The sequence below is a fragment of the Gambusia affinis genome, linkage group LG05 (assembly GCF_019740435.1).
Source record: "Gambusia affinis linkage group LG05, SWU_Gaff_1.0, whole genome shotgun sequence".
Taxonomy (NCBI): Eukaryota; Metazoa; Chordata; class Actinopteri; order Cyprinodontiformes; family Poeciliidae; genus Gambusia; species Gambusia affinis.
The window spans coordinates 2,506,080-2,533,549 of NC_057872.1; the positions used below are offsets into that span (position 1 = coordinate 2,506,080).

A 27,470-nucleotide genomic window follows, 5' to 3' on the forward strand; every position below is an offset into this window, starting at 1 on the left:
CTCTTGCTCTCTGCTGCTTCACCAAAACATAGCCTGCCACCAATGCTAAGGCTAGTTAGGATGGGGTACCTATGTTGGCAGATCAATGATTTTCATTGAACAATAAGTTGTCTCTCTGCTGTTGGGACATTGAGTAGCATTGATTGACAGCACTAAGACCCTCCTCCTGGCTCTGATTGGTTGTTTTTGGTCAGGAGCAGAGTATTTCTTCAGACTGCAACATCAGCACAGGGAGGAGGTGGAGGAGATCGAACTTTACACAGATTATCTGTCACCTGGCCACTTGAAGGTCATTGTTAGCTCATGTGAAACCCCTAGTAGCATGAGAACAAACTGTAGCATGTGTGGAGTGTGTTTTCTTCACACTGTCCGTGGTTTGGAGTGAGTTACTGACACACTGTGTCGTATCTTTGTCTGTTTCCAGGTGGCTGCTGTGAAAAAAGAAAAGGTGAAGATAAAGATGGTGACATCGAGAAGGCCCCCAGCTCTCTCTTTATTTATTACCTTCACAAAATGGATGTGTGAGTGTGTGTGTGTGCGTGTGTGTGTGTGTGATGTATGCATGCATCAGAAGGTGAGTGAAAAGGTGCATTTTGAATGGTACCTAAGATTTCAGACTATTATTTGCAAGTTTTGTTTACTTTTTATAAAGTTCCAATAACTCATGTATCATTGTCACAGTAGAAACAAAAGAACTTTACTATCGCTACATATTGTGTTTTGTGTTTGTAACTAGCCTCCTATTTAAGAATGTATATTTGTATGTATGATGTAATCATCTAGAAACTATATAAAGGACAGTTTTATTATTATTGCTTGTTACCACTGTACGACTCTCACCAGGGAAGCTCTCCCTATAGACACACACATTCAGGAGGCTCAGTCCAATCACGCTGAAGACCACAGGAAGTCCTTAGGATTCTGATTCATTTCTGTCCAGTTCAACTCTGATTTACCGATTTTTAGAGGGGGAAAAAAAACTATAAATGGGATAATGATGATGATGATAATAATGATGATGATGATGACAGCTTTAAAGTGATGCAACTTGTCCCCTGGCAGCCATGTTGGAGGTCCTTCATTCTTCATATTTCAGATCGAGACCAGTCTCTGTAAAATATACTTATTTCCTTGTGACGTTATGAATCATTTTTGTCTTTGTGGTTAATATTTTTGAAAGAAAAGTTCTTTTTTGAAGGTTGCTGGGAGTTAGAGAGAAAGTAGCAGCTGTAAAAATGGCAATTATCCTAAAACATTTAGCTTCACAGTTTTTTTTTTTTGTTTTCTGCTCTACATCATGCATGTCAATATCAAATGTAAAAAGACCTGGCTAGTTTCTTTAAGGAAGCTGATAAAGCTGCCCAACTCTTCCAAATAAAATAACATAAAAAACACTTGGTCTCATGTACAAAGAGTTGCACGGATTTCCTGCTGAACCAAAAACACAAAAACACAGGACCCCGGTATTTGCAGGGTTTAGGGACCAAACCCGCTCACAAATAGATGAAATCCGCAAACAATAGAGAGTCTTTCTCTGAAAAGCTTTATAGCTCCTTATTTTATCATTCAAACACCAAATATATCTTAACGTGCATTTATACACACAGTGGAAGCCATCTTAGTTCTAACGCAGAAGCTATCAACAACAATCTTACTTATCTTTACTCTTTGGGATAATCGGAAAAATAAATGGCGCTCCTGGATTGGCCGGTTTACAAATGCTAGTCAATAGTGTGTCAGGTAGCATTGAACCAAGTTATTTTAATTTCCTAATCTGTTTTTTTATTTATTTTCTTATATAATCTCTATGAAAAAATATGTGAATACTTCCAAAGAAAAATCCAGAATTTAGCGAATACACAAACGCAAATAGCTGGGAGTCCACTGTAGTTAAATATTTACCCTGCAGGGGAAATTCTTCTCTCTGAATTATCAAAAACCATTTCTTTATTGAAAAAAAGGGTACTTGGAAATTTTCCTTAATAAGGTAGATGCACAAAAAAGCACAGATTTCACAAGTAATGATGGTAATGAGTCACAGGTTGATTTGCAAAACCTGTTAATATTGAATACCTGTTACAGTAACAGGATCACACACTGTTATTGTAAATGAAGGCAGCAGTATGCGGAGGGAAAGGTTGAAGCTGACAACTGCTGTAAACACAAGAGATGTAGAGATGTGAAATAAGTTAAGAATTAGGTTGGATAAATGTCTCTGCTAAAGCTTAAATATGATGTTTATTTTAAAAATAGTCATTCTATCCTCACTCTGTCTCTCTGATAGGTTAAACTGATGGCATCATTTAGATTTCTATGTTTGTACTGTAGACTGAAGGAAGCTCAGAGGAATCCATGTCAGGAGTCCAAAGGGGGCAGCCTGATGATGGGGAGCCAGAAAACAGCCTTGTCATGCGAAAGGACAGGATACCTCCATTTTGGGACACATGCTGTTAAGTTTCTCGGAACCAGCTGTGGTTTTGGCTGTGGTTCTGTCAGCCTTGTCTCTGTCAAATGGAAGAGACAATCAGCAGCTTCCTCTCTGAGCAGATAGCAAGCAGGTTGTTGGATGTTTGGCTTTTCCCTCTCCTTTCAGATGTACAAGCAACTCTAAAATCTTTCTACAAGATTCAAGATTTAAGTAAAATTGGCCTGAACTACTCTTAGAAGAAAAACAGGTTGTCCTTTTGACATGCATTTAAATTTGAGTGTTTTCAGCTTTTAATCCCAACAATTTAAAAGTTATTGCTTTTTGACAATGTCAGGAGGACAACCTATGAAATTAAAAGATGATTTAATTTAATGTCACCCGAGGGTGTTTTTTTAAACAGTTTATAGTCGTTTTTACATCTGTACATATATAATAATGCTTCAGGTCAGTTTTTTGTGAATTCTTAGGATGTTCTGATGTCGCAGTTTAATCTTTAAAAAAATGAAGTAATCAGTCAAATCGTTGATAATGCAATGAATACAAAATGCTTGGTGCCCAGAGGCTTAATGAGCATAATATTAAAGTAATAACCTGAAATGTCCCAATATTATATTCACACTGTGATGTATGCGATAGCCTTAATAATAATAATAATAATAATAATAATAATAATAATAATAATAATAATAATAATAATAATAATAATAATAATAATAAAGCCAGTGGAGTTCAAGGTACTTTCTACAGCATGCTTTCTTACCAACAGCCTATCATCTGTAGAAACTCTCACGGCAGCCATGACGTTTCCACTGTCCTGCTCAAATATCGATGCTTCTCTATTTAATTTATGGACAATCATCTGCACCCTTTGAACATGAGGCTCCTGCAGTCTAATATTTCTAAATGGGACTCTATCATTGTATTGTTGGGTTGGGTAGCGTCAGTGGACCTCCATGATGGAACCAGATCTTGTTGTTGCAACCTGAAAGCTTCTCCTGAACAATCTGTGTTGAACATATTGATGATGAAGGGACAGCATAAAGTGTTTTTAGACGCAATACTCCAATGGACCACAACGGCTGTGGTGGAAACATACGTTTGAGCGTAACAAACATGGGCAATATAAGTGTCAGTGCTTCCATCTGAGAATATGAGCTAATGTACATAAAGACCAACCAGCAAGGCAATAGGCTGAAAAGCCTCACTGTATGTTTTAATCCAGTTCAAATTCATCTTCCCAGTTTTCTGACATGCCAAAAAATTTGATCGATCGATGTTGATACCTACATCAGTTTGTTCCTGAGTCACGAGTTGTGACTACACCAGAGTTTTCTTTGACAAAGTAAATGTGTGAAGGATGGGTTTATGTGCAGCCTGTGCTGCGAAGGTTGTGCATAACTTTGACTCGTCCCTAGACCACCAACATACTCTCTCCTGAGGCTGTTCCCTCAGATGTCTTCTCCCCAAACTTTGCATATTTTCCTGGATGTTTTGGAACTTTCTACTGAACAAAGCTCAGCTATATAAAGTAACATCATTTGCAAAAATGTTTAAAATTAGTTTTTCTATTGCTAAGATTTCTTGGTTTTTTGGGTTTTTTTTCTTTTTGTATAAAGATATTTGAATATTACAGAGTAGTTGTTTGGTGATAATTGTGAGGTACTATCAAACTAATGGCTTCCTTTTTATTAGTCCATTTCAGAACAAGTGAGACAATAATAACGGCCCTGCACTGTTGAACAGCCAAGAACATGAGGCTGCAAATAAAGCCACGGACAAATGGATACTGTAGATATTATTCCTATTCCTAACACACACAATAATATGCCCACACTCAAGTTTGCATTTCAACCCATATTATGACTTTGTATTGACTTCCATTCATTTAAGTAACTGCATATAAGCCTAACCCAGACATTTTCCCAAACCAAAACCGAATTCACGTCACACCTCTAACCCCTAACCCTAAACAACGAGGCCCTCCGTATTAGGACTGGGCTTTGGTCCCCATGAGGCCCGTTGGTCTTCAAAAGGTTAGTAAATATGCTGGAAATGGTCCTAAATACGATAGCTAAACAAGTATACACATACACAATTCCAGGTGTGTACAGTAGAAACTGCTCTGCAGAGTCTGCAGCTCCAGCTACAGTATGGTTTATTTTCAACGCCACTGTTCAGCTAAAACTTTTTTCTCTTTTTCTAAAAGGTTACTTAATGCAACTGTTGCAGTAAAACGTTCTCTCCATCCAAACCACTATTGTATTTTTAAGAATGATATCCCAAAGGTAGCTAATGACATGCTTTGGTATAAAACCAAATGTCACACTCTCCGTCCTTCCTGAGTGATGGGAGGGTGCAGCATGAGATGGATAAACTAACCAAGAGTCCGTAATGATGCAGAAGAGCCTTATTTTTTGGTCTTTCTGCTGTAATCAGGTTGAGGTCTCAGACTAAAATGTCTGACAAACCCTCCCTTCTGGCTCTACCTTAGTGGAAACAGTAAGTAGGTGGTAGTATCAGTATAGTGAAGTACAGTCTGTTTGATAATTGGTACGTAGCATTCAAAATAAATACCATAGAAATTTACCTATATCCCTACTAGCATCTGTACCCTTGTATGGCAATAATACAGTCCACGAATTCATAATAGCAACAACCAAAAAAATAATCATTTAGAAAATTTTGTCCAAACCTATGGTACAGATACACTTACAGTAACAACATGTTTGTTTGTTTGTTTCTAACTTCAACTAGAGGATTTTTAGAAATAGAAGTTAAGTCAAATTTATCACAGATATGAAAAAAATGTTGCATATTGAGGGTTTTTCAGACCCACTCAATATTGATTTAGTAACAAGCTGGTAAACAGAGAATAAATAGGGAAACCAGAACCTTTTCACCTTTTTACACCAGAAATAAAAACCCAATCAAGTCATTTTCCACTTAATAACTTTACCTGTTTTTCTTCTTTTAGTTGGACATTTGTAGCGCTGAACTGGAGCCGTTGGGAATAAATTGTTGGACTGAGACTGTTGCTTGCAAGGTTGATTACAGCGACTGCTGTTTCTCCTGTGAATGACATCCAAGTACTGCGTACAGGTGGGAATATCCAACCACTAACAGGGAAGCTATGGAGTTATGAGGCACTTAGACATTTTATTGTGAATCCGTTCCAATCCAGCTTTTCCAACCACAGAGTCGAACCTCTGAGGTTTAAAAAAGATTTTAAAAGAGATGATGGGCTTAACTTACCCAGCAGCATTTTAAAAAATGCACTTTAAGTAAAAATTGCCTGTATGGTCACTTTACTCTCTGGCTTTCCCTAAACGATAAACGCATAAATATTCATGCCCTCTCGCTCGGCTGGATGCAGAGCATGCCGGCTTCCTCACAAATGTAAATCTCATCCCTGGATGTGAACTCTTACATGGACAGAGGGGAGCTGGTAGAACTGCTCTACTTGAAGTTATCTTTCAGCTTTTCAGTGTCACCCGCAGGCTGTGATTGTGCAGCAGGAAAAAGGGGAGGAGAGGCGGTGGGTAATGCCACTAAAGCAGCGTGACAGAAGAGGGTTAATACCATCGAGCTGCGCTAGGATTGCCCAGCCTCGAGTGGCTTTAGGGATTGCAGGCAATATTAGCCAAGAATAATTATTTTTGCTATGTTGCTCCCTGTGTGAGCACTCTCTGTGTGCCGCGCGTTGCTTCGTAACACCCCCCAACTGTTTCCCGGAGCTTCTGCAGCCTGCAGTTTGCTGTAAAACTTTTCAAGTCCCACGTGGGCAGAGTTGAAACTCTGTTCAAACAGGAATGTTCTTCATACATTTTGTAGAAGGTCCAGTGAAAGGGGTGGTATTGCATATTTAACACTGTGACTGCAAAATGGAATATCACCGGAAACGTCAAAGGTGGAAGCTTAGTGTATGGTGGTAAACAGGGTTGGAAGAGTCTCCTTAGCGCTAATAAAAAGTCATGTATGATAACGCATATTTCTATAAATATATATATATAAAAGGCCTCTATTTTTGGCATTTATCATGTGGACTTAAGTGGTTTGACTATAATAAACATGTAGGTTGGCTCTGACATGCATCCTGGCTGTGCTCATCAATAAATCTGTGTTTGCAAGATTTTAATGTGAAGCTTCTCTTGCAGTTTGCTTTTCTTTTCTACGCTGCACTGAAAAACCGAACAAAAACATCCTTTTCACAAGTGGTTTGGAGTCGCCGATCACTTTATGGGGTGAAATAATATTGTATACTTTAGGATAGCTGTTGCATTATTTGTTACAACCTCTATGTAATGTTATTATGGAAGATGTAATGTCCTTCTGTAAATGTTTAATGTTGTTTACCTGAAATAAAATTCTTCAAGGGTCTTATGATTTCAGACTTTTATTTTGAAAAGATTTAAAGTTTCTGCACAAAGAGACTAGATGAGACATTTTTAAAAGTCATCTGAACTTGACCAAAATGTTTTTTGTTGACTGTGAGTAATATTGGCCTGTGGTGGGAGCTAACGGTTATGAGCTAAATGTATAAATACCAGAGCAAAATGTGAAAAGCTGCTCAGCACGAACAAGAACGTTTAATTGTTGTAATGCCAATAAATATTTTTCTTTGATTTTCAAGAAGGGTGTGAATAATTTGACATGCTATTTTCATTAGAAACTAAAATAAAACTTGTTTCACCAAATAAATCATTCACATGATTTATTTGCCCATCTCGTTTCACACCACTGACAAACTTTATAGTCAAAGTCTGCCAGGGCTGTAAATGATTAGATTTTTTTTTAAGCTTTTCTGTTTTAAAGTGAGCAATGAAAAACATAACACAATGGATGTGAAACTTGACTGAAGGGGCCTTTATGTGTAGAAAGACACATACATGGGGTCTTGTTGCTCTGTTTCATGAGAAGGGAGAAAATGTTTATTGGCAGCACACAATATTATTAATCTGGGTGGGGTTGCTTCCATGAGGTCTGTTTTCAGCACAAACTGAACCCGTTTTACTGCTCATTAACCTAATGGGCCTGACTGCAATGACAGGTTTCCTATTTAAAAGCAGCATGTTCATGATGGTTTGAGTCATCATTTCTAACTGAAACCCTGTATTTAATGATTCAGTCCACTTCAGCTTATTTATACAGCTTAGACTCATAGCACAATGTACTTTACAGGACAAACAGTTATAGCCAGCTCTGCAATCCAACCTCATTCAAATTCGGGTCGTCATCTAATTCATTATCAAACCTTGATAGAGTGTAATCATATTTAAATAAACTGTCCTCATGTAAAGTTGAGGATTTTCAAATCTGCAGCTGCTTAGAAGTGGTCCAAAAAACAAACTTTTACAATTTGTGTAGGTCTGCAACTTTGATTTTTGTCTCTCTTATGTCTCTGTTTTGACTCTTGGACAGTCCAGAAAATGTTTTCAAACAAATCCTCTTCATGCTAGCAAGGATCATCTACTAGCTTCACTTATCACAGGGATTTCAATGTGGTCTGGCTCTGTGAAGCAAGAATGTATTTGGACCGAGTTGCGTTGTTCACTTCAGTAATCCCTCAATCTGAGCAAGCATGGGACGACAGTGGAAAGGAACAACCTTTTTTAAGATAAAGAAACCTCCATCAGAACCAGGCTCATAATGACCGGCCATGAGTTACTGTTGGTTCAGAACAACAAAAGGAAACAAAACAAAACAACAAAAAACTGTACCAGGAGTACTTTCTATAAGAAAGAAAAATAAAGAGAGTAAAACATTTGATAACAGGTACATTATAGACATTAGTAAAGATACAAATATTTCTCTGAAATCTGCACATCACTCCTTACATGTAGGCCATGTCATGTAGCTATGATCCCTCTGACGGAGCCCAGCTGGTGTTAATGACTCAGGTTAGGCTGGATCTCCTCTACATGTGGAGTTTAAGTAAAAACTAGCATTCCTCTTGTTAGCATGTAGATCTCCTCTGTCTCTGGCAGACAGATGAAGTTGTGATTCTTCTCTGTGCATGAATAGACTCATGTATTCTCCATCTTTTATCTGATTTTTCTTTGCTGTGTGGTTCTGAGCATTCTGGTGCAAAGGTTCATTACATGAAATGGCATCATGATCTTAAAGTGACAGACAGGCGCTCTCACACTGGGTTGAACTGTGAGCAGTGCAGCAGGCCTGCACGCCTTCCTTGCTTCAGTGGAAAATTCCCGACTGGAAAATTTCAAAGGGTACCAGGGCAACTGCTGCCTGTTGGAACGCCCTGTTAAGTTTATAAGCTACCTATAACATTTTCCCTCCTTTAACATCTCTCGTGTAAACTGTTATTCTGAAAATAACACAATAATATTTGTTTTAAATCACAATGGAATTTCTGATAGAGCTTGTTACTAAGCTGTGACTAAACTCATTCTAAATGTGCACGCTGGTTTGCATGTACAGTTGAAATCAAACATTTACATACACAAAATAAAGAGACACAGACACGTTGTTCTCTCGCCATCTGAAGTTAAATAAGATCAAACTTCTCTTTTTTTAGGTCAGTTAGAATTACCAAATTATTCCTATTTGCTAAGTGGCAGAAAACTTAACAAGAACATTTTTAAGGCCACACCTAGAACACACTGCTTTCTGGTGTGTATCAGGTGTGTGTTTCAAAACAAATTAAAACAAAATATCAGGATCAGAATCATGGAGCTGCTCTAGTCTGGTTGATCCTGGTAACAGTTTGCAGTTGCTTCAAGTTGTTGCGTTCTTTTGTTCAAGCAGGATGGACTTGATGGGGTTGTCCAAAAACCATATAATCAGGAAGGAGACCAAAAGATGAATGTCTTTTGGTCCAAAATGTGCAGATTGACCCCAGAATAAAAAACCCAAGACTTTGTGAAGACAACAGTGTCGTTATCCAAATGTGAAAAGTACTGACATGGACTGAAAGGTAATTTAGCCAGGAGGAAAGCTTACTGCAAAAAAGGAAAAAAGACCTGAAAAGCCAACTTACAGTTTGCAGACTTACACACGGACAAAGATCGTGATTTTTGGAGACATATCCTGTGTGTAGATGAAACTAAAGTTGAACTGTTTGGGCATCATGACTGTTGTTACATTTGGAGGAAAAATGGATGCTTGTGCCATCCTAACTGCAAATTATGGGAGTGGCAGCATCATCCTGTGGGGCTGTTTTGCTGCAGGAGTACTTCATAAAATAGATGCCATTGTGAGGAAAGAACATCATGTGACAATATTGAAGCAACATCTAAGATATCAGCCAAGGAGTTCAAGCTCAGGAGCAGATTGGTCTTCAGCAGACAGTCCAGGCGATTGTAAAGTGGACTGACAGTAGAGCCATCGGTTCAGTGAGGCCATCAAGCTCTGATCTCAGTCCTCTAGAGCAGTTGCAGGTAGATCTGTAAAGTCATGTGGAAGAGAGGTGATCCACAAACCTGATTGAGGTAAGCCAGTTCTGTCAGGAAGAACGAGACAGAACTGCAGCAAACTCTGAGAAGGTTCTGGAAGGAACCCAGAGGAGGTGTGAGACAAAGGAGGAGCTTATCGCTTGACTACTAAACAAGGCTCCAGTCACCAGGTGGCAGCAGTGCTCAAAATAGCCAAAAGGCTGCCTGTGAAACCCAGTAGAAGAAGGGGCCTGCTACACACTGATGAAAACACAGTAGACAGCTGATGGAGCTGGAGAAGTTTGTAACAATGAGGAGAAAACGGCGGCAGAAGCAAGACTAAGATAATTGTTTTTTTCATTATGAGAATAAAGTCATAATATTCGTTGGACAAAGAAATATATTACCAGAAGAAAGTCGTACAATTACCATGAAAAAAAATGTTCAGTAGAGTTATGAAGATCTGACATGACCAGCTCCGCAAGTTCATGTGATTACCTGAGTGACTAAAGGGGCATGAAAATATTTCTGATCCATTGCTTGATAGAAAATAAGAAATAGGTAAAAGTCAGTGCTGCCTTTTATTGGTGTGTGTAATCAGGTACACAAAGCACTGCTGCTAGAGTTCTGACTAACACCAGGAAAATGGATCAAATTACGAAAGTTTTTAAATATCTGCTCTGGCTCTAAAAGGACGAGCTTTGTATTGACCTATAAAGCACTACTGGTTTTGATCCAGAGCATATATCTGAGTTACCAGAAGAATATGAGAAATTGGTCTCTGTTGAACCCTTGGTTCCTGGACCAGAACCACACCAGGTTGAGTTTCTTTTTTCTTCAGCTGCGGAAAACCTGAGAAGAGCAGAAATTGTTGGTAATTGTTGGTGTGTGAATGTTGCTGTATGAATAAACTGGCCCTGCCTGGTTCCCAAGTGATGGCAGGAGAGACTGATAAGAGCAATTGAAGCCTGGACTCCAGTAATGGTCTGGTAAAGAAACCAAAGTGTGAAGCTCACTCTACCAGTCTGTCTACATTCCAACCTTTAGCTGTAGTCATGAGACAGAAATTATGACTAAAGGAATGAGATACTGGATACAGTCAGATAAAATATGGATGGATGGATTTAATATACAAAATGAGAGATGGTAAAAAAAGACACAAAAAGAGAGAGGGAGTCAGAGAGGAAGCTGTAAAGCTGGAGAAAGTGAGACACAAGTAAACAGGAAGTAGCTGTGAAGAGAATGGCTTCTGTTTACAGAGACTCATAACCAGTGCAGTTTTGTGCACACATCTAATAAGGGGAAGTGGGAGAGGTAATAATTAAAAAAGTCAAATTAATTTAATAATTTAAAAAACGTTTGTGTTGACTGATACTATTGGCTGTCTCAAACTAATAACAATATTGGCCTTAGGAACATTTGAATTGATTTACTGTAACAGTCCTGTTTCTACAGAACATTGTGTTGTCTTACTTTGGAACTTACTGATAGAAAGTATCTTCTAGGATTCTTCCATGTGATCTTTCTGTTACACTCTTGTTCTTGTACATTAACTTTGACCAACTTGAGGAACTTTCATTTATTTCTCCAAATGTTTCCTTTTATTTATTTATGCTCATCTTGTATAAGTTAAGTTGTATGTGTTTGTTATGTATTGCTAACATGCAACAGTGACTTATGTAATGCATCGGCTCAATGAAGCAAACCAATAACTTCATGCGCCATAAACAACCTCATGGGGATTATAGAGCCATAAAATCTTAACAAGCAATAAAATGTCTAAAGCATTCCTTTGTCTGACTTTAATTGTATTAGGAAGAACAGTCAACACAAACTGAACAGCTTTGATCTAAACCAGCGCAGAAAATCAATGTCATGGTTCACAACTCTGTCTCCTTTTGGGAGAAATTGAGTTCAGTGAGAGAAATCCCAGAAGGAGAACCGACTGAGATGAGAATCGAGCAACAGACAGGCTTGTTTGCAGTGAAAAAATAATAATATTTTGAGGTGTACAGAAAAAACAGTGCCACGATGGTCAAAGCATCAGCTTCTTTTGGAATGCAATTACGTTTGCTATTTTTTTTTATTATTATTATTGTTATTTTGTGTGTGTGCTTTTTGGATAGAAAATTGCACAAAAATTGTATTTTCTACTTACTCATTATTGACCACATAAAAAAATTTATTTTCTGAAATTGTATATTTTTCAATTGCATATGTTGTATTTTTAAATGAAGTTCAAGTAAGTACTTCTGTTACTGTTTCCTGATGAGAACATCATTAATAAGTAAGAGAACCATCAAAACAGGAGGACTTGGGTGTGAAGAAGCTTTTATTTTGAAGGGGCTCGATGGATGTTGCACATGAATTGACGTGCATTTGGCTCCAACTAGACGGAGGCAGAGAGAGAGAGAGAGAGCGAGAGTGAGAGGGAGAGCGAGTGAGTAAGTTTGATCGGCGCCCTGACTCTGTTGTGCAGACGGAATACTGAGGCTCCTGCGTTGGAAGGGAAAGCTCTTCATTCGGCTCCAAAGAGGATTTTAAATGAAGGCTTCGGGTTTGCTGCTGAGGATCGCGGATCTTTGTTCCGTTTATCTCCCCCGCCGCGGGATGAGAAGCTGAGGGACGGGGACAGGAGCACTGCGGGGAGACGCTGCGTTCAGCTCGGCAACAAAGAAGCGCTCAGGGAAGCTGCTGAGGCTGAGGGAACGTCAAGTTATTCCCAACAAACAGAAAGTCGTGCCGCGGATCCTTCCTCGCCATGCTGCTCCACGGACTGCTCCGCACGGCGGTCTCTCTGCTGCCCTTCATCCTGCCCGCCTCCTTCAGGGTCAACGCTCAGTACGGAGAGCGAGGAATGTCTATCCCGGAGCATGGATTCTGCCAGCCGATCTCCATCCCGCTGTGCACGGACATCGCCTATAACGAGACCATCATGCCGAACCTGCTGGGCCACACGAACCAGGAAGACGCGGGACTGGAGGTCCACCAGTTCTACCCCCTGGTGAAGGTGCAGTGCTCCCCGGATTTAAAGTTCTTCCTCTGCTCCATGTATGCGCCCGTGTGCACGGTGCTGGAGCAGGCGCTGCCCCCGTGCCGCTCTCTGTGTGAGCGCGCGCGGCAGGGCTGCGAGGCGCTCATGAACAAGTTCGGCTTCCAGTGGCCCGACACCCTCGCGTGCGAGAAGTTCCCGGTGCACGGCGCGGGCGAGCTGTGCGTGGGCCAGAACATGTCGGACCGCGCGGAGCCGGAGGGGCCAGGGCACTACCCCACCGCGCGCTCCCCGCCCGAGCCCACGCACGGTCAGTTCAGGTGCCCGGGGCCCCTCGTCGTCCCCCCCTACCTGAACTACCGCTTCCTGGGGCAGGAGAACTGCGGCGCCCCGTGCGAGCTGAAGAAGTCTCACGGGATGATGTACTTCAGCGAGGAGGAGCTGAAATTTGCTCGAATTTGGATCGGAATCTGGTCGATCCTGTGCTGCGCCTCCACTCTGTTCACGGTGCTGACCTACCTGGTGGATATGAAGCGCTTCAGCTACCCAGAGCGGCCCATAGTGTTCCTCTCTGGCTGCTACACCATGGTGTCCATCGCCTACATTGCTGGATTCTTACTGGAAGACAAGGTGGTTTGCAATGATCGCTTTGAGAAAGAGATGAGGACTGTGGTGCAGGGCACCAAGAAGGAGGGCTGCACCATCCTCTTCATGATGCTCTACTTCTTCAGCATGGCCAGCTCCATCTGGTGGGTCATCCTGGCCCTCACCTGGTTCCTGGCGGCCGGGATGAAATGGGGCCACGAAGCTATCGAGGCTAACTCCCAGTACTTCCACCTAGCAGCCTGGGCCGTTCCCGCCATAAAGACCATCACCATCCTGGCAGTGGGCCAGGTGGATGGAGACGTGCTGAGCGGGGTCTGCTTCGTGGGCATCAACAGCGTGGACGCCCTGCGAGGCTTCGTCCTGGCGCCTCTCTTCGTTTATCTGTTCATCGGGACTTCCTTCCTCCTGGCCGGATTCGTGTCCCTCTTCCGCATCCGGACCATCATGAAACACGACGGCACCAAGACAGAGAAGCTGGAGAAGCTGATGGTGCGGATCGGGATCTTCAGCGTGCTCTACACCGTGCCGGCCACCATCGTCATCGCCTGCTACTTCTATGAGCAGGCCTTCCGTGAGCAGTGGGAGAGGACGTGGGTCAGCCAGTCGTGTAAGACGTATGCCGTGCCGTGCCCCATCCAGAACCACCCCAACATGAGCCCGGACTTCACCGTCTTCATGATCAAGTATCTCATGACGCTCATAGTGGGAATCACTTCCGGCTTCTGGATCTGGTCTGGGAAGACCCTGAACTCATGGCGGAGGTTTTACACGAGACTGGCCAACAGCAAGCAGGGCGAAACCACAGTGTGACGGGCTTTTCACAAACTCACACATGTTTTTTGGACCCAGCAGAGACCTTCGCTCTGTTTTATTGTACATACACATTTGTGAGATTTTTTAAAAAAGTATATATTTGTATTTAAAGGCTGAAAAAAAAATAGTCCATCTTTTTTCATCTTTGGATATGTTGGAGAAACATCACAAAAAGCCAGCTAACCGTTGCGAATCCTGGTGTCTGTCTTATGACCCGATTTACTGTGGACACCCATGGGAGTACTTCACACAGAGTGTTTGTGTCTGTAGGTCGGTGGAGCACTTGTGAGTGAGTGCAAGGTCTATTCTAAGGAGAGTCCCGTGAAACCCAAGTGCTTCCTCGTGGCCTCCTCTTATCCTGATTAACCAGCTGGACTTTGTGTCTGAGGAAGCGAGCTTAGGCTTTCTGAGGCCTCGCCTTGGTATGGATGTGAGTCACTGAGACAAATGGTTGTGGACAGTGTGTTTTATGGGCCCTTGCAGATGTAACATTCCTCTGTTAAAGTTAAGAAAAAAAGAAAGAAGTTCTTATTGCCAGGCAAATGGAAAAGAAGGTTTCTGCTGCAGAGCTCCGGCTCTGAACCAGGACGGTTTTCTTTCTTTTCTTTTCTTTTTTCTTTTTTTTTTTTTTTTGCATATATGGGAATCCTAAGTGCCAAATGCCTTCCTCCACAGAGATAGAATAATTCAGAAAACCTGAGCAAAATAATCTTCAGAGCCCAGTCAAATAAAACAAGGAGATTTGGGATTGGAAATAATTCTGGATACTTTTAGCCACATATTTAGGAGAATTAAGGTAAAAATAGAATCATTTTCAATATTTTTTTCCTAACAAAGAGCTTTTTGGACACCTTGGGATTTTAGATGTCACTACAAGGAACTTATAAAAAAATGTTAATGATGTGTATCATAGGCGAATTTTAGCCAATGATAAATTGCCCTAGAAATTATTATGATAAACAATAATGTAGTTGTTTTGAGACCATTTTCATGTAACAGAATCAAAATGGCAAAATAATGCAAGGTTACCCTCTCACAGATCAATATCCGTTAACTTAGTAAAGAACACTTAATACTGGAACTGGAAGATATTTGGCCTCCGACCAAAACCAAGAAGCAAAACGGACATTAAAACCACAAAACCACAGAGAGCATGAATGAAACAGATTATTTGGAAAATTGCTCTGTAAAAATATTAATTATCAGAATGGAAATTATCCAGCTGATTTTAAATGATCATGTGATCTTGTGTACTAATTTAGTAATCAATTAATTGTTCAAGTTGAATGTACAAACTCATAGACCATTTCCTAAATGAATAACATATTCAGAGCAATAAATAGCACAAATAATCTATATTTTGGATTTAAAATTAAAACTATACTGTCTGAGTATGTTTGACACAGAAGTCAAGTTTCCAGTTAAAAAAAACAGAAAGAAAAAAAACATTTCCAATCAACTCTTGCTATCCAGTTATTAATCTTCATAAATAACTTCAGATCAGCCCTGCGCTGTATGAATGTTCAATCCAGCTGAAAGGTCTGAGCTTTTCACATGTCGATGTTTGAAGGATTTTCTTTAGCTGCAGATTCATCCTTTGCTCTAATGATCAAGTATTCACTAAAGGGATGCTGGTACTGCATTTTATCCAGTAAGTGTTTATTTTCTTATTTCTAAAATTAATTGAAATACTTTACTCGCATTTCTTATTGTATTAAAAAGATAAAATCAGCCAATGGGCCAGTTTTTATCTGATTAATCAATTATTTGGCTGAATAATCAATAGAATAATCAATTACTAAAATAACTGCAGGCCTAAAGTAAAGATTTCAGAGGAGAATATGCAGTTCAACGAAGGTACATGTGTGATTTGAAAGTTTTTTTGACCATATATCACCATAAATGATGAAAACAGTTAACCTGTAAAACAGTTATCAAGTACAAAATGGCATTAAGTGTGGAGCTGAATTTGGATGGACAAAAGTGGGATTGTGTTTGTCCACAATAAGGGTTCAACCTGGTGCTGGTGTGAAATGACCCAAATTAGTTAATAATAAAACCTTATCATTCACAGATGTAGATCTTCTGTTCCTCCACAGCTCAGAATTACAGCATTAATATGTTTTGATGAAATTAAATCAAGAAGCAGCAGATGCTTTAAATTTCTTTGCAAAACTAGAGAAAAAGCAACTGGTTTTACTCACAGGTGTGAAATGATCAGATATCTGTCAAACTCTGGAGATTTTTTGACAGTTGTTCAAATAATTAGCAGAAAATCTAAAGAAAAATAATATGGAGTGGATTCATAATTATTTTTAGAGAAAAAAAAAAAGTAAACCATGCATTTTTTGTATTTTAGAGCTTTTATTGAAGTCTTTCTGGGTCTTTACAGTATTTGACATAAAAACAAAGTTAGCTAAAAATGATAGAAAAACTTAGGTGAGCTAGATGCAATTTTAATTTGTATGGAGGTAAATCCAAGCAGAATTATTGATGCAGCTGGCCTTGCAGGATGTAATCTGCGTTATTTTGTGAGTAACGAGGCTCTGAAAACGTTCTGGGTCAAAGTGAAAGGCTGTGGGCGCCACATGATGATGCATTAGAGGGACATAAACGCCAGGACTCTTCATTTTAATCCAGCATGGAAAATAATATTCTGACAGTTTATGGAGATGTGTGTTGTCCATAGAATAGTGGGTCTCCGAGGCTAAACAGGGTGCTGTGATGGAGGGATCGGGGTGGGGGAGATCCATGAATATGTAACCTTGTTTTTTACTTGGAAGCTGAATGTTTGAGTTGGTGTTCAAAGGCCTGTCGGTGAGGTGCAGATTGTGGAGAACATGGCTGCAACGCAGGACTGAAGCGCAGCCAGCAGCTTGCATGTCTTCCACTGCAGAAAGGAAGCGTTGTGTTGAAATGCAGAGTTGCCACTCTCACACACGCACCCATGCACACACACACACACACACACGCCTGCACGCAGAAACTGCGTATCCTTGTCGGATTTTCTTCCACACGGTGCTTCCGATTCCTAAGAACTCTTTTATTGTCTTGACGTACCTACAGTTGTCACTGCTTTGAAGTAATTTTCGTTACCTTTGCTATGAAGAGAACATTTTATATTTATAGAAAAAAAATCTTATATAAGCACACACTACATTGATTTCTTTATAAATAAAAAAAACAAACTCACCAATGCAACTTTTGAGCTATTTGTCTTTTTCTCCTGTCAGAAAAGTACAGCAATCGGCTTTATATGTCTGTTGTTTTTACTTTAAAAAAATAACAGACACGATCTTCGGAAATTTCTGGTGTGTATGCTCACTTTAAAACTCTAGGAAGGGAGACAGGCAGGAGATGGCCGCTCGGCTCGGAAGATTCCTTCAGATGAAGCTAATATGTGGCCTGGACGAGCCGAGCTCAGGGAGCATTCTGGGTGTTTTCTCGCTGAGCAGCTGCAGAGGAACAACGAGGAAAAGGAAATTCTTTTCATGAAAGATGTGCTGCTGAACTTTCAACTATGCAGACAGTAAAGATTGGAATTTATTATTTTTAAGGGGGGCTTGCTTTTTAACCCAAATTCCTTTTTGTTTCCAGAAGTTGGTTTGAGAGGAAGTCTAGTGAATAATGCGCTCCATTTCATGTAGTGAAACAGCCTGGCTTAGAGTTACACAGATTGTACGACTGTGTAGACATTGCTCTGTCTACATTGTGTAACACAGACTAAGACAGCATAAGCTCCCCTATCAACAATCTTTGCTGCTTCAAACACCAACAAGTTAAGAATGCAGAGGAGATTGATTTTTTTCATAGATTATCAGTCTAATAAAAACGCTAATTTTAATAAACATATAAAAAGCATTTTTTTTACATACTGCAGCTTTATCACACATCACTTTAACACTGAGGCAGCTGCTAATTGAATGTAAGTGGCTTATAAAATTAGCTTCCATTTCAATTGAAATAGCAAATCTTAAGGAGACACAGGAGCTCACTTTGTTAGTTTCTTGTCCTTAAACCACTTAAAGCTGCAGTATGTAACCCGGATACAGAATATTTTTTTTTCATGTATTTGTTAAAACTGTACCATGTTGTGACAGAACAACATGAAACAAGTGATCTGTGAAAAGATTGATGTCCTCCTCCCCTCTGAACTGGAATGCGGCGCTCCTTAGAAGACCTTATATGTTGCCACAGTAGAGCCTCGGGGTTAAAAACAGCCTCCAGGCTGCTGCAGCCACCATGTTGAGGCGTCAGCTGCTACAGCCATTGTTCCTGCTCTCTTCAACTGTTTCACAGCGTTTACGTCAGCACTGCCCCAACAACTCCTGATGAGGACTGTCACATACGTAGACCTCTGACAACTGTGAAGACTGACCTTGGGGGCTGGGATGTGGAACATATGTTTCACACCACAACACTGACTGAGTCGGTTGCTTTGTAAATAGAAATGTGAGGCTAACATGTGGCCATCTGGAACAAACTGTTTCTCTGTGATTGTGACAACAGCACAGTAGAGTTGATAAATGTTGAACCCTGAAGCAGATCAACACTCCGCAGCAGAATCCTTACATCTGGTTCTAGTCTTTGATCAGAATTTGGTCACAACATGTTCTGTTGTTTTACAAATGTCCTTCTTTATATGCAGCTGAAAAAAATACGTCTGTCTTCTGTGTAGAACATTTCACAATCTGATGAAAGGAAGTGAGAGATTTAACTTATTTTCAAGAACTTATTCAAAATCAAATTAAATGTCAGATTTTTTTTATATTAAAGCCCTCTTTTTACACCCATTGCATTTACCATTATAGAAGTGTAATTGGAATATTGGTAAAATAATGATCTTAAACCTTATTTTGATTTAGTATGTCTCTGCACTTGGTAGAAAACATGCTAGTCAGATAGTCTGGTAGAATCAATCAATAAATCAAGTTTATTTGTATAGCGCATTTCAACAAGGCAGATCAAAGTGTTTTACATCATAAAAATATAAAATCATATAACACACAATCAGCAATTGAAGCATTATATGTTATCAGAGGCCATCTTTATTCATCAGAATGTTGATTGATGTTTCACTGATTGTTTTAAAAGCAACTCAGCAGATAGTCTAGATTTAAAGGAACTCAGTAAACTCGGTTCGATTATGGACCGACGTTTGCTACATTTTCAGCTGGTGTGGTTCTCTTAAACACTGCTCTGTGTGAAATGAACCAAACCTTTTGGAAAACCTGTTTCCCCCTTACCCTACAGGTAAGGGGGAAACAGACTAAGAACCATTTATGGAATTGACCGCGCTGCAGTCCACTTTCTGCTTTTGGAGTGGTCTCCGATCCACTTGGCGTTCACATGTGCATTCTAACCACACCTACGTCCACTTCAACCGAACCTAGACCTAAGTTGGTAGGTGAACCACAGTTCACTTTCTTGGTCAGCATCAGAGCTCAATTGTACATTCACACCTCCAACATTCCTCTGTAGGCAAACAAACTGGAGTTTAATTAAAGCAGACTTAATGGAGCTGGTGGGAATTCTCCCTTATTCTACTCCAACATAACATGGGTGGAAGCTGACACGAACAGCTCAGCACTAACACTGAAACCAGATCACATCTCATGTCACTAAGTGTAAATATGGCAGAATATTTCTAAGAGTGCCTTCACCATGACTGTCAGGAGACATTTAAGTTATTTTGAGAACATAAATGAGGAGCTTGCTTTCACTCTGCTGTTGACATCAACAGCAGAGTGGTACAGCGCCCGTGTTACTGGAAATGAACTCCCAATCTGTCTGTCTGTCCCCCATTCTAGCCTGAAATCATTCGTGAACAAGACACCAAGACACTTGAACTGCTCACCTTTAGGGATTGACGCCCAACCAAGATGGAGCAATCCATGTTTTATTCAATCAGGAACTACAGGCTTGTATTTACAGAATCTGACTTTTAGCTTTAGAGGAAAGCTAAGAGATCACAGCTTTCCTCTTAGCTGTGGACTCCTAACACATGCTGAAGGTCATGGACTGAAGAAATCAACAGAACCACATCATCTGTGAAGAGCAAAAATTGGATGCTGAAGTTCCCAAACCTAACAGTTCACACTGAACTGTGACATTAATGCTTCATTTATTTATTGGTTTTATTCTAATTGTTCACTTTTATTGCTTTATTTTTGGGTAGATTATTAGCATCCATCGATCCATCCATCCATTTTCTTACACCCTTCTTCCCTAATGGGGTCGGGAGGGTTGCTGGTGTCTATCTCCAGCTGCGTTCCGGGCGAGAGGCGGGGTATACCCTGGACAGGTCGCCAGTCTGTCACAGGGCAACACAAAGACATACAAGACAAACAACCATGCACCCACACACTTACACCTAGGGAGAATTTAGAGAGACCAATTAACCTGTCATGTTTTTGGACTGTGGGAGGAAGCCGGAGAACCCGGAGAGAACCCACGCATGCACAGGGAGAACATGCAAACTCCATGCAGAAAGACCCCGGGCCGGGAATCAAACCCGGGACCTTCTTGCTGCAAGGCAACAGCTCTACCAACTGCGCCACTGTGCAGCCCTAGATTATTAGTATTCATTATTTATTTCATTTTAACTTAGTAGCTCAGTTGAGTGTTAGTATCATAGTGAGTTTGTCAAGTGAAGTCTTTCAAGTAGAAGGGGAATTACTTTTGTTAATAAACTTTTATATTTTGGAGAGAATTTATATATTTATGCTGTTCAAGAATGTCAGATCTCAACTTAATCCTTCATCTACTGTATTTAATACCTAATCCTCCTCAGGCAGGTATTCATAGAGACTGAGAATTATTAGACTATTTCCTGATAATCAAGCTGTGATTTGATTTGGTCATTTTGATCTAAATTTATTTAGTTAATATTTGTCTTTTAGCATTTTTTATGAACTGCCAAACCAAACCTATTGTTGCAAGACAGTCCTCACAATCTGACAGACCCGCTGAATTTTATAAGGTTGAGCAGATAAAAGTTTCTAAGATTCACCATGGTGATAGACTGACTGTTGCCCTGAAAACCACTGTTTTTCTCTTTCTTCTACTTTTACGTTTTTACAGTGATTTACATGGCAGAGCATCATCTGATTAGGCACTTTAGAGTTTGATCAATTGTTCCATGAAGAGGTGTCAGTGACATTCTTCAATCCAATGAGTGATTGGATTGTCTATCCAGATCTGATTATAGATCCGGATAGAATTCACATGACCCCTGCAATAGAAAAATGACATCAGGAAGGGAATTTGCACATTAAGACAAAATCCGATTTTCAGGGAATCTTCAGGACACAAACAGCTCAGAGACAGAAAACAACAAACTTTATCTAGTGGAAAGCATGTGTAGAGTGTTTTATTTTTCCAACATGTATGTCATTCTTCTTGTTTCAGTGAGAACCGCCTCAGGCTACACTTTATAAAAGTTTCTAAACTAAACTAGTTTAGCAACCTAAACAAAATTGCAGCACAGAGTACGACTCTCTCCATGAATTTCTGTTTTCACCTGAACTAACCTTGCCACCAGTAGAGAAGTAGAAATCTAAAAGAAAAGGAAAGAGGCTTCTGTCGTCTGAAAGAAAAGCGCCATGTCTGAGCCTGCCCCTGTGTACACAGATTTCCATGTCTGTCATTACTCTGTGTACAGCCAGAACTGAAACAGAAACATTCCCGCTCCGTTTCTACATGTATGACAAGGTCGGCTTGCTTCTGTTGTGAGCCAACAATCCCACACATGCAGAAGTAGCTTTTTATTTATTTAGAAGATTTCTTCCAAAACATATGAATAATGCTGAACTGATGAACAAATCTTTTATGTGAATAACTGATTTTATTATAGCCTTCTGAAATTTAATAAAATAGAAAAAGACAGAGATGGTCTAAAGATTTCCATCTCTAGAGGTTTATCGTGAGGCTAATCCTGTTCTCAGACTTCCATGTTTATTAAAGTAGTAGCCAGAAGCACAAGAGGTGGGTTTGCATTCTATGTGATGCATAAGGGCGAGTCACTAACCTGGTGGAAACCTTTACTTCATCCAGAGGGTCTGGGCTGACACGTTCTGCCTTTGAAAATATTTGTGATCCTCATATGGCCAAAAATAAAAAGTGAGTCTGACACCCCGCTCTAAACCAAGTGCCCATATTCGTGCAGTTATCTGTAGGTATGTTTCCATTTTCTGGGACTTCATTTGCATTTTGGAGCTGTGTGTGTGTGTGTGTGTGTGTGTGTGTTTTTTTTCTAGAAAGCACTTTGAATCACACTGGGTGAGCTGTGCTATTTAAAGAGTAACACATTCCTTTGTTTTGCTTTGACGCATTGAATGGAAACTTTGAATGCATAGCTAAATAAAGTAAATGCGGGTTATATTACGAAGTAAGTCAATCTTCACTAGTGTGTGTGTGTGTGTGTGTTTTTTTCTTTTCAGTATTAATCTGTCCCATCCTGTTTTATGTCTGTTCTTTTACATGAAGGGTACATTTTCCTGGAATTTGGTGGAATGTTCTATGAAGAAAAGACTTCCTCCCAAAGAGAAGTTTCCATTTTACCTCTCCTTGTTGAATCTCAAAGTGCCTGCAGGTCAGCTCCCCTCTGCTCAGTAGCAGCAGCATCCCATCAAATGAGCTGGCACCACCCGCACAGCTCCACCTGTGGATGACTGATGTGCTGTTTCATACACTTCTTACCGTCTTTCACTCAAACGCCCACCAGTGTCACCGCCTGCTGCAGGAGTCACATCCGCAGCGTTCACATGCTCCTCTGTTTCATCCGTTTCCTTCTGTCAGTTCCATGTGAACGCTTGTTTTTTTCTCATTTTATTTGCATTACAATTTAGGTGAGGGTAGGTGATTCTCAGGGTCGATATGTGGCCCTGTGTCTGTGCCAATGTCAGCAGATTCCAACAATCTGGAGCAGAGCAACGCTCCGCAGCTGTCCCTCAGGAGAACTTGTAAATTCTGCAGCGTGCATCGCAATGAGGACTGTTAAAGAGCGCTCTGGGTAAGCTTCTGTTTCAGAAGAGAGAGCAGCTCTCAATGCAAGATCAGTTACAGGGTCAGCGCAGTAATGGGGGTCATATTTATCAAACCACTGAGTCAAATCCATAATTCATAAAAACATTTAAAGCACTGCACATGCATTCAGAACCGAGTCACTCCTACTTATTTATTTATTTGTTGGGAGAAAAAAACCTGACACCATTCTGGTTCAAACGGGCCACTTCCAAATGTTGTTGAATTATCCAATTAAAAATGAGAATGTCACGAAAACGTAGCATACATAAAGCTATTAGAACCGTATGATCAACAAGGTTCTTAATGTTCAGCATGTCAAATAAACTGAAGGCTGCATTCACAGAGCAGAAAAAGTGAGTCCCAAGTCCGATATCTTTTTACTTGGCAAAAACTCCGATCTGTGTCACCTCTGTTATGTAGAACTGAATCAAATTCTAGAAATAAATATTATAAAGGCCTTTTGTCTTCTCCATTGTCTTTTTAAAAAATCATTAGTTAAAATTGACTTGTATGTTAAGGCTTTTAATATTTGAATTTCTTTCGTATTTTTATTATTTCACTTTGTCATATATATCTTAAATGATTTGGTGTATATTTTTTTGTGTTTCTTGTGTCATTTATTGTGTTGTTTTAATTGTTTGTTTTTTAGTTTAAAGCACTTTGTAGTATTTGTTTGAAAAAATACTGTTATTATTATTATATGAGTCCGATTGTTTTCAAAGCATCCACAGTCTGAACTGTCACGTCGCGTTTTATCCGACTTTTACATCATGACAGGAGACATGAAGCCAGATGCAGTAAATTCAGATTTCAATGCTGGAAATAATAATTCTGAACTTATGGAAGAAGTCTGTCACTAGATACATTTCCACTGACCATATAATTTACAATTTGTCATTTTGGAAATTAATTTGATTAATGGAAACATGACAATTTCAAAAAGAAAAGAAATTGATTAAAAGTTTTGGCGCTAAGATAAGGTGGGGTTTTTTTTGGTCACATCAAAATTGGTTTATTTAGCAAAACTACAATGGAAACACCTTTTACTCATCACATGAGTCACATTATCATCAATCAGACGTTGCTACTGGCGCAAACTACAAAGAAGAAGACGACAGGAAGTAGATAGAGGATGATGGTGCTGCATGTTTATTAACATCTAATCACGTGAACCAACTTATTTATTTGTCTTTAATCATGTTGTTTAATGGAAATACTGCAATTGTGCTTTCCAATGGAAAGATTGAGCAATAAGTATTTGTCAGAATGTCTTCAGCAAGAAAGTTTATGACTTATACATTATTTCTACCTTCAGTAACACTCTATCTTGTTGCTGAAGGTAGATTACTGTACTGCAAATGTTCATGTCATATGTTTTCGACATTATCCGAATGTCGACAACATTTTTTGCACATTAGTAGTGGAAATGCAGCTTCTGAAGCACCCCACATTCTTTTTACCAGGATTTTAAAATAAAGAAGAAAGCATGGATGCGAAACTCCATCAGTTTTAGTCTTTTCCCAGGCAAACAGAACTCTAAAAAACATTAGATGCAGTCTGAAGTTTTCTTCCTGCAGAGTTGACCTGAAAAAGTCTGGTTGTTTCCAGCCTGGTGGAGGCTGAGTGCAGCTACACCATCACTGCTTCTTAAAGTACGAGAGCAAAAGAAGGCTGAAGAACTCCACGTCCCTTTTTTTCCTACTCGCTTTTCTTTATGTCTTGCGGCTCCAGCTGAAAGCAGCTATGCAAGCGTGAAATTTGGTAATGGAAGGTGGCCATTTTCAAACTTGACTGTTTCAGAGGCAGCAACAGATAAGAGCCATGAGTAGAGGGATGGCCTTTAAGTTAAGCATGAGGACAATAGGGCTGCTGTCCCTGTCTCTGCTTTATCTGAGCTGCTGTTCTTATGGTAGAAGGGAGACAGAGACAAAATGTTTTGCAGAGGATAATCCTATAAAGTGTTGTTAAGTAACATCCTCTATTTTAGGAAGACAGTTTCCTCAGTTTCTCTCCTTGAGTCACACTCCTCAAATTACAGAATTGCATTTTGCGATTAATTCATTTTCTCCGCTCATGGCCTTTCTGCAGTCACTTTGACATCAGTTTTCAAACTTCCCAGAAGGCCCGAGCTTTCTTTAAGATGTGCACTTTTCTGTGCTGTTAAGTACTTAAAAAGAGTGAACCCAAACTCAGCCACCGCATTATAAAAGACTGATTGGCAGTCAAACAGGGGTTTGTTGGCGGTTATAAGGGTTAGGGTTAAAGGATTAATTATAGTCTGGTTAGATAGGTGTTTCCATCAGCTTGATGATTGAGAACAATTAAGGATGACCAAAAAAAGCAACAAGGGAGTAAATACTTTTTTATAGTGAACTGCTTCTGTTCCAAATTTCATGAGCAATTTAGTCTTTGCTGGAATCTCAGTTCCATACTGGTTGACGTCAGAGCCACTCTCCTGGAAAAAAATCCCCGTCCTGTCAAAGTAACGTGTGTGCTGTGTGGTTTTAATGTCATTCAAAGCCTGTATTATTATGTTTTTATGTCTTTTTGCTGAGTTTACAACAGATGGGAGGAGGAAACCGAGGGAAACTACACCCTGGAAAATCTCCTCAAGCCTGATTGAAAACAGAAATATAAAGCTGCTCATGGCTAGACACCCAGTAACTCCCTATGAACAAACCAACCCAGATTTTTACATTGCACTTGAAAATGCAGATATTTAAGATGCATTTTTCAGTCTAATGGAAAGATTGAGCAATACGTACTTGTCAGAATGTCTTCAGCAAGAAAATTATAAATCCAATTACGGTAGATTACTGAAAATATTCATGTCACGTTTGTCAGAGAGATTTTCATATGGTAAACTTAATTTGATTCTATTCAGTTGATTTTTATAGCCCCTTAAGAAGGAGTGCTGAGGGCGTGCCATGGTGGCGAAGGGGATGGCGTGACCCATGTTTGGAGGCCTTGAGTCCTCGACGCAGCCGTCGCGGGTTTGACTCCTGGACCTGACGATATTTGCCGGATGGGGTTTCCTGTCAGCCTACTTTCATATAAGAGGCACTAGAGCCCACAAAAGACCCCCTGCAGGGGTAAAAAAAAAAAAAAAAAGGAGTGCTGTTTTTGAGTTAGTGGTTAGATTTCGGACTAAGGTGTGTATTACATTTCGGTCAGGTTAGGGCAGTGGTTCCAAAAGTGTGGGGTGAAAAAAATGTATGGATGGAAAAAAAAAACAGTTACACTAAAGCATTTCACTGTATAGATGGTCTGTAGTGTGTTTTGTTGCAACCTGAAGTGTGAAATAAACTTCATTGAAGTTTGAAAACAAAATATGTGTATAGGTTTATGTCTGGTTGAACGATGTGTGTGCCCAGTTGTTTTTTCTTTTTCTTTTTTGGGGGGGATTTTATTGTAATCCATAGGGAGGCCCAGAAAATCTTTGGGAACAACTGGGTTAGGGTTAGGCTTTAGAAATGACAAAAAAAAAAAAAAAAAATGAAAGGAAGTCAACGCAAAGTTCTGATGATAGAAAGATATACTGTTTGTGTGCGTGTGCATGTGTGCGCGGGTGCATTTGTGTGTGCTGTCATTTATACTATCTAATTAAAGGGGCAATATTAGGTATGTCAACCTTCTTGAGCTTCACATCATGTTACAATGTTATTCTTTCAGAAAAATCAGAAGCACCTAAATGAGACAGAAGCCCAAATTCAAGATATTAAACTACAAAGTCAGATTTGTTTTAAGTTATATTTTATTTCATTTTTATAACAACTGAAAGTAACTTAGTTGCTTAATAGTGCTATAAAACTGCACTATATGCCTGGAAGACACACAATACCGCCCCTTTAAGACTTTTCCAGGTATATTTAGTAGTTTCTGAAGTTCCCATGGGCCCCTAGTGGATGTCTCAAGGGGTGCTGGTGCCTTTCTCCAGGGGTCAATGGACAAGATGTGGGGTCACCCTGGACAGGTCACCAGTCCATCACAGATAAATACAGAGACAGATGGGACAAACAGCCATGCACTCTCACCTAAAGAAAATTTAGAGAGAATAATTAACCTGACAGTCATGTTTTTGGACTGTGGGAGGAAGCCGGAGTACCCAGAGAGAACCCACCATGCACAGGGAAAACATGCAAACTCCATGTAGAAAGACCCCAGGCTGGGAATCAAACCCAGGACCTTCTTGCTGCAAGGCAACAGCTCTACC

General features: G+C 39.9%; 2 protein-coding genes across 4 annotated transcripts in view; both read left to right on the forward strand.

Annotated features, from left to right (window-relative positions):
- The window catches only part of cdk14 (cyclin-dependent kinase 14), a 162,054-nt gene extending 155,491 nt beyond the window's left edge, over positions 1-6,563 (forward strand). For all 3 annotated transcript variants that reach the window (XM_044117727.1, XM_044117728.1, XM_044117730.1), the window contains one exon: positions 425-6,563. The gene's annotated coding sequence lies outside the window, so the exon portion shown is untranslated. The remainder of the gene's footprint in view (positions 1-424) is intronic.
- A 5,617-nt stretch (positions 6,564-12,180) lies between these two features.
- fzd1 (frizzled class receptor 1) lies at positions 12,181-19,881 on the forward strand. The gene has a single exon (XM_044117732.1). It carries the CDS (start codon positions 12,581-12,583, stop codon positions 14,225-14,227), a length of 1,647 nt encoding a protein of 548 aa, XP_043973667.1. The 5' UTR covers positions 12,181-12,580; the 3' UTR covers positions 14,228-19,881.
- Positions 19,882-27,470: the final 7,589 nt, after the last annotated feature.

What these genes read in the sequence shown, in the direction of transcription:
- fzd1 (XM_044117732.1), top strand. Translation starts at nt 12,581, where the DNA reads ATGCTGCTCCACGGACTGCTCCGCACGGCGGTCTCTCTGCTGCCCTTC.